The sequence below is a fragment of the Palaemon carinicauda genome, chromosome 39 (assembly GCF_036898095.1).
Source record: "Palaemon carinicauda isolate YSFRI2023 chromosome 39, ASM3689809v2, whole genome shotgun sequence".
NCBI classification, from domain to species: Eukaryota; Metazoa; Arthropoda; class Malacostraca; order Decapoda; family Palaemonidae; genus Palaemon; species Palaemon carinicauda.
In genome coordinates this window covers 36,455,124-36,463,392 of record NC_090763.1, presented here as the reverse complement: position 1 = coordinate 36,463,392, position 8,269 = coordinate 36,455,124, and the positions used below count along the sequence as shown (strand labels likewise).

Here is an 8,269-nt window from a genome sequence, read left to right as displayed (position 1 = left end):
ATGAAAGTTCATTAGAAATTAAAGTTCACTGAAAATGAAAGTTCATTGGAAGTGAAAGTTTATTAGAAGTGAAAGTTGACTGAAAAAGAAAGTTCACTGTAAATGAAAGCTCAATAAAAATGAAAGTTCACCAAAAATGAAAGTTCACTAAAAATGAAAGTTAAAAAGAGATTAGACAGCAACATGGAAACAAAGAAAACAAGAAATGAAGAAAAGTACAACGACATAAAGCAAATACAAAGATGCCTAAGTAATCCTTTCAGTATCCTGCCAGGGATCCAATGACGTCACTAACCCCTCCCCCCTCCTCCCTCCCCCTTACAGCGGGGAAAATTATTTATTATCCAACTCCCTAATTCTCGTGACTCAAAATGAAGAGTTGTGGGGCCTCTATGAAGTGAGGAAGGAGAGACAGTAATTACTCTTGTTTAGGAATCATTAGAACGAGGGAAGGGGAACGGCTGGAACGGGAACGGGAATGGGGGAAGGGGAACGGCTGGAACGCGAATGGGGGAAGGGGAACGGCTGGAACGCGAATGGGGGAAGGGGAACGGCTGGAACGCGAATGGGGGAAGGGGAACGGCTGGACCGGGAGCGATGTAAGGGGAACGGCTGGAACGCAAATGGGGGAAGGGGAACGGCTGGAACGCGAATGGGGAAGGGGAACGGCTGGACCGGGAGCGATGTAAGGGGAACGGCTGGAACGCGAATGGGGGAAGGGGAACGGCTGAAACGCGAATGGGGGAAGGGGAACGGCTGGACCGGGAACGATGTAAGGGGAACGGCTGGAACGCTAATGGGGGAAGGGGAACGGCTGGAACGCGAATGGGGGAAGGGGAACGGCTGGAACGCGAATGGGGGAAGGGGAACGGCTGGACCGGGAACGATGTAAGGGGAACGGCTGGAACGGGAATGGGGGAAGGGGAATGGCTGGAACGGGAACGATGGAAAGGAACAGGGATGGGGGAAAGGGAACGGGAATGAGGTAAGGGGGACGGCTGGAACAGGAACGATGAAAGGGGAACGGCTGGAACGGAATGGGGGAAGGGGAACAGGTGGAACGGGAACAAGGGAAGAGTAACAGCTGGAACGGGAACGAGGGAAGGGGAACGGCTGGAACGGGAACAAGGGAAGGGGAACGGCTGGAACGAGAATGAGGGAAGAGGAACGGGAATGAGGGAAGGGGAACGGCTGGAACGAGAATGAGGGAAGGGAACGGCTGGAACGGGAACGAGGGAAGGGGAATGGGAGAATTTACCATTATTAATCATTATCCTGTCGATTAATACTGTCCGGGATAGACTCTCTCTCTCTCTCTCTCTCTCTCTCTCTCTCTCTCTCTCTCTCTCTCTCTCTCTCTCTCTTCAGCGTGATATTACAAACTTAAGCTGCTTCATCAATCATCAGAGAGAGAGAGAGAGAGGGAGAGAGAGAGAACTCGCCAATGTTCGACACTAACATCCCTGTACGTTGAGAGAGAGAGAGAGAGAGAGAGAGAGAGAGAGAGAGAGAGAATGTTGACACAAAAACACACATATCCCACAAAAACACACATATCCCTGTGCACTGAGAGAGAGAGAGAGAGAGAGAGAGAGAGAGAGAGAGAGAGAGAGAGAAATGGGACAAAACTCGTACCCAATTGACAGCCAGTTAACAAAGTTAGCATCACTGGATGAACGACTATTTATTTTTCTGTTATAGTTGAAAATTTTGGATTCGAACACAATTTTTTGTTCGTGTTACTGATGTGTCTCGGGATTTTTATGAAATTCTCATTTTTTTCCCTTGTGCTATTAATGAATTTTGTGGTAGATATTAGTTGTCGATTATATTAATCAAGGAAAATAAGGATTTTAATTGATAAATTACATTATAAGCATACTTTTTTATCGTTTGAAATTTCTAATGTCGATTATATTATTCAAGTAAAATAATGATTTTAATTTATAAATTACATTATAACAACAATGAGATTTTTAAATTTTCATATTTGAAATTTCTAAATTTTTTTTTCTCAATTTTAAAAGCTATTTTTTTTTTTTTTTTTTTTTTTTATTAAAAAGATGTATAGTAATATCTATGAATATTATGGGCTCTGGATACGCTATGTACTAACGCCAAGCTTACAACATCCCCCACCAATAACAGCCTCGATGATGAAGTTGTAGATTTGCAACTGGTTGTTGGTCCTCTTATTGCCTTAGTCAGATTTTGCAAAGGATATGAATTCACCCTTGTCTGTTTGTTAGTTTATTTTTTTTTTCATGAACAATTTTATACAAAAAACTATTGTACCGATTTTGACGAAACTTCAAAAACTGATTTTTTACCTTCAAAGTCAAATAAAATTTCATTATGAATTCACCTACAAAATATATTAGGACGAAAAGAACAACACATAGATGCAAGGGGCTCTGAAACTAGTGAATTTTCTCGTAAAAGTCAGTTACATTTAAGATACGTTCGCGAAGTAGAATCCGGTCAGCTGTTCTTGATGTATCTGACTATTGTACTTCCCCCGAAACGTTTACTTTCATTCATGTTCAGTAAACAAACGTTTACTTTCACCTGTGTTCAGTTAGCAAACGTATACTATCACTCATGTTCAGTAATTCAGACATTTCCTTTAACCTGTGGTCTGTTAGCAAACGTTTACTTTCGCTCATGTTCAGTTAGCAAATGTTTACTTTCACGCATGCTCAGTAATGCAAACGTTTACTTTCGCTTGTGTTCAGTTGCCAACCGTTTACTTTCACGCATGTTCAGTAATGCAAACATTTACTTTCACGCATGCTCAGTAATGCAAACGTTTACTTTCGCTTGTGTTCAGTTGACAACCGTTTACTTTCACGCATGTTCAGTAATGCAAACATTTACTTTCACGCATGTTCAGTTGGCAAACGTTTACTTTCACGCATGTTCAGTAATGCAAACATTTACTTTCACGCATGCTCAGTAATGCAAACGTTTACTTTCGCTTGTGTTCAGTTGACAACCGTTTACTTTCACGCATGTTCAGTAATGCAAACATTTACTTTCACGCATGTTCAGTTGGCAAACGTTTACTTTCACGCATGTTCAGTAATGCAAACATTTACTTTCACGCATGCTCAGTAATGCAAACGTTTACTTTCGCTTGGTTTCAGTTGACAACCGTTTACTTTCACGCATGGTCAGTAATGCAAACATTTACTTTCACGCATGTTCAGTTGGCAAACGTTTACTTTCACGCATGTTCAGTAATGCAAACGTTTACTTTCACTTGTGTTCAGTTAGAAAACGTTTCCTTTCACTCATGTTCAATTAGCAAACGTTTACTTTTACGCATGTTTAGTAATGCAGACGTTTACTTTCACTTGTGCTCAGTTAGCAAACGTTTACTTTCCCTTATATTCAGTTGGGAAACGTTTACTTTCACACATGTTCATAATGCAAACGTTTACTTTCACTTGTGTTCAGTTAGCAAACGTTTATTTTCACTCATATGCAGTTAGCAAATGTTTGCTTTCACGCATGTTCAGTAATGCAAACGTTTACTTTCACTTGTGTTCAGGTAGAAAACGTTTACTTGCACTCAGTGTTCAGTTAGCAAACGTTTACTTTCCCTCAGTGTTCAGTTAGCAAACGTTTACTTTCACTCAGTGTTCAGTTAGAAAACGTTTACTTTCACTCAGTTTAGTTAGCAAATCTTTCTCGCCTTTCCAACCAAACGTAAGGTGCGCTAACTATCGTGTTAGCCGTCCTGCATATGGATTTCCCTTCACTGCTGCTCCACTTCTGCTTGTCTTCAAATACTCCAAATCTCTGAATCTCCAACAACGAAGCACTCCTTCTCAGAGATGCATCTTAACTTTCTTTCCATCTCATTCCTGGCGTATCCACAGGTCTTGTTCACTCTGGTTTTCATTCATGGTATTTTCTGGGGTATATATAATCTTCCATTCTTTTCACATGGCCACACTAGGTCAACTGTTCTCAATAAGTTTTAGAATTTCTTCCATTAAGAAATAAACACCATTTTTTCCAGAATCATTATGGAGTTACTGAGGATTGAAAAATGCTTATTTTGTACTTCTAATCACCAGATAGATATATTTCGACTTCTCTGATATCTGGAAAAAACGAACTAATTGCTTAGGTGTGTTTACAATATCCCCAAATTTTGGCCATCTTGTTTGAGATGGGAGACTTAAATAGCTATAATGGTTTTCTGAAACAGAACAACTTTGAAATAATTCTTTGATCGGTAAAGTGTAATCATTGGTGACTTGAAACATGCGGGTGCCTTGTTCAATCTACGCTCACGGGTTGATATGTTTGAGGAGTAAACAGGGGCTTACTATCCCCGTTAAGTTTTGGGCCTCCATAGATCCACTTGCTATCTCATCAGCACCTATTGTCTGGTCCCTCTTTAAGGCTGCTCATGAATGGCAAAGGCAAGGGACAGTGACATTTCCCTATCAAGCAAGACAATGCCCTAGAGACTGACCATATATACATATGATCAGCGCCCAAGCCCCCTCTCCACCCAAGCTAAGACAAATGAGGGACAGGCAATGTCTGCTGATGACAGCGGATAGATCTACAGGCTCCCCCAAACTCCCCATCCTTAGTTCACAATGATGGCGAGGTTGCAGCGACCAAAGAAACTTAGGAGTTTGAGCGGGACTCGAGCCCCAGTCTGGCGATCAACAGTAGGGATGTTAACACTTCGGCTACCACAACCGCTTTGGTGGCGCTGGTCATTAAAACGTCGTGCGACATGCGTGCCTCTCATGAATAACCGTCGAACCTTTGAGGGAAAGTGCATGACGAAGACTAATTGCAAAATCTGCAAACTGTGGAATATTGTCATCTTTTATTTTGGAAGTTTTACAAAACAAATGCCACTTATTAGAATTGGATTATTTGGTTTAAATAAAAAGTTTTATTTATATAATTGTACAGTATGGAGTACCATTTCTATGAATTTTAATGCATCCAAAGTGCTAATGCATCACTAAAAATATTTTCCATATTCGCAATTGAATGTTACTCCCTCGCCTCATGCATATTTATTCTCCGATATTTATATCAGGCATTGGCATGCATTGATGTTTTTTGGATGAATTGCAAGGTGTAATACATACCGTACTTCTACATGCCTATATATATCCTATATATTTATACCAAGCATTGATATGCAATTATATCCCTTATATTTATACAAGCATTGATATGCGTTGATGTTTTTTGATAAATACCAAGGTGTAATACATAGCTTACAACTACATGTTATTTATACCCGATATATTTACTAGGCATTAATATTCATTGATGTTTTTGATAAATAGCAAGGTGAAATACATAACTTACTACCACACGCATATTTATATCTGATATATTTATGCGAGTATTGATGTTTTTTTTTTTTTTTTTATTAATAATAATGTATAATACATACCTTACTACTAGTTAATACCCTCCTGGCTAGTACAGTGGTACCGTGTTCGCCTAGCATTCGCATGGCAGCAGATCGATCCCCTCCGGGGACCGGGAGTTTAAGCTGTTAACTGGGGAGCCCGTTGCAGCTGCTGTGGTTGGGCACCGCAGTGGGGCTTTGTGCTTGCATGGCTGACGTTCTGGTGAGCATTTATTCTGATCAAACTGGAACTGAAACGAGACACCTTTTAACCTTTGATACAGTCCTACCACAACTCATGTTTCAAGGGGATTAAAACAGTACTACCACTACTAATATTTCAAGGGGATTACTACAGTACTACCACTACTGTTTCTAGGGAATTACTTCTTCTACTACTACTACTGTTTAAAGGGGATTACTTCAGTACTGCCACTGCTGTTTCAAGGGGATTACTTCAGTACTACCACTACTAATGTTTCAAGGGGATTACTACAGTATTTCCACTACTCATGTTTCAAGCGGATTACAACAGTACTATCACTACTAATATTTCAAGGGAATTACTACAGTATTACCACTACTGTTTCAAGGGGATTACTACAGTACTACCTCTACTAATGTTTCAAGGGGATTACCTCAGCACTATCACTACTAATTTTTCAAGGGGATTACTACAGTACTACCACTGCTGATGTTTCAAAGGGATTGCTACAGTACTACTACTACTACTACTAATGTTTCAAGGGAATCACTTCGGTACTACCACTTCTAATGTTTCAAGGGGATTACCACAGTACTACCACTTACAATGTTTCAAGGGGATTACTACAGTACTACCACTACTAATGTTTCAAGGGGATTACTACAGTACTACCACTACTAATGTTTCAAGGGGATTACTACAGGACTACCACTTCTACTGTTTCAAGGGGATTACTACAGTAATAGCACTGCTAATGTTTCAGGTTTCAAGTGGATTACAACAGTACTACCACTGCTAATATTTCAAGGGGATTATAACAGTACTACCACTGCTAGTATTTCAAGGGGATAGGTACAGTACTACCTCTACTAATGTTTCAAGGGGAATACTACAGTAATACCACTGCTAATGTTTCAAGGGGATTATTACAGTACTACCTCTACTAATGTTTCAAGGGGATTACTACCACTACTAATGTTTCAAGGGGATTATAACAGTACTACCACTGCTAGTATTTCAAGGGGATAGGTACAGTACTACCTCTACTAATGTTTCAAGGGGAATACTACAGTAATACCACTGCTAATGTTTCAAGGGGATTACTACAGTACTACCTCTACTAATGTTTCAAGGGGATTACTACAGTACTACCTCTACTAATGTTTCAAGGGGATTATAACAGTACTACCACTGCTAGTATTTCAAGGGGATAGGTACAGTACTACCTCTACTAATGTTTCAAGGGGATTAATATAGTACTACCACTACTAATGTTTAAAGGGGATTACTACAGTACTACCACTACTGATGTTTCAAGGGGATTACAACAGTACTACCACTACTAATATTTTAAGGGGATTAATATAGTACTACCACTACTAATGTTTAAAGGGAATTACTACAGTACTACCACTACTGATGTTTAAAGGGGATTACTACAGTACTACCACTACTGATATTTAAAGGGGATTACTACAGTACTACCACTACTGATGTTTAAAGGGGATTACTACAGTACTACCACTACTAATGTTTAAAGGGGATTAATACAGTACTACCACTACTGATATTTAAAGGGGATTACTACAGTACTACCACTACTAATGTTTTAAGGGGATTAATACAGTACTACCACTACTAATGTTTAAAGAGGATTACTACAGTACTACCACTACTAATGTTTAAAGGGGATTTCTACAGTACTATCACTACTGATGTTTCAAGGGGATTTCTACAGTACTACCACTACTGATGTTTCAAGCGGATTACTACAGTACTACCACTACTAATGTTTTAAGGGGATTAATACAGTACTACCACTACTAATGTTTCAAGGGGATTACTACAATACTACCACTACTAATGTTTCAAGGGTATTAATATAGTACTACCACTACTAATGTTTAAAGGGGATTACTACAGTACTACCACTACTGATGTTTCAAGGGGATTACAACAGTACTACCACTACTAATATTTTAAGGGGATTAATATAGTACTACCACTACTAATGTTTAAAGGGGATTACTACAGTACTACCACTACTGATGTTTAAAGGGGATTACTACAGTACTACCACTACTGATATTTAAAGGGGATTACTACAGTACTACCACTACTGATGTTTAAAGGGGATAGGTACAGTACTACCACTACTAATGTTTAAAGGGGATTAATACATACTACCACTACTGATATTTAAAGGGGATTACTACAGTACTACCACTACTAATGTTTTAAGGGGATTACTACAGTACTACCACTACTAATGTTACAATGGGATTTCTACAGTACTATCACTACTGATGTTTCAAGGGGATTTCTACAGTACTACCACTACTGATGTTTCAAGGGGATTACTACAGTACTACCACTACTAATGTTTTAAGGGGATTAATACAGTACTACCACTACTAATGTTTCAAGGAGATTACTACAATACTACCACCACTAATGTTTAAATGGGATTTCTACAGTACTACCACTACTGATGTTTCAAGGGGATTTCTACAGTACTACCACTACTAATGTTTTAAGGGGATTACTACAGTACTACCACTACTAATGTTTAAAGAGGATTACTACAGTACTACCACTACTAATGTTTAAAGAGGATTACCATAGTACTACCACTACTGATGTTTCAAGGGGATTGCTACAGT

The 8,269-nt window shown here is 39.3% G+C and overlaps 1 protein-coding gene across 1 annotated transcript in view; it reads right to left on the bottom strand.

Annotated features, from left to right (window-relative positions):
* Nucleotides 1–428: 428 nt before the first annotated feature.
* LOC137631360 (uncharacterized) overlaps nt 429–8,269 on the bottom strand; it is a 27,129-nt gene continuing 19,288 nt past the window's right edge. Inside the window, exon 6 of the mRNA XM_068363134.1 lies at nt 429–1,142. Within this exon, the coding sequence (XP_068219235.1) occupies nt 429–1,142 (714 nt within the window). The remainder of the gene's footprint in view (nt 1,143–8,269) is intronic.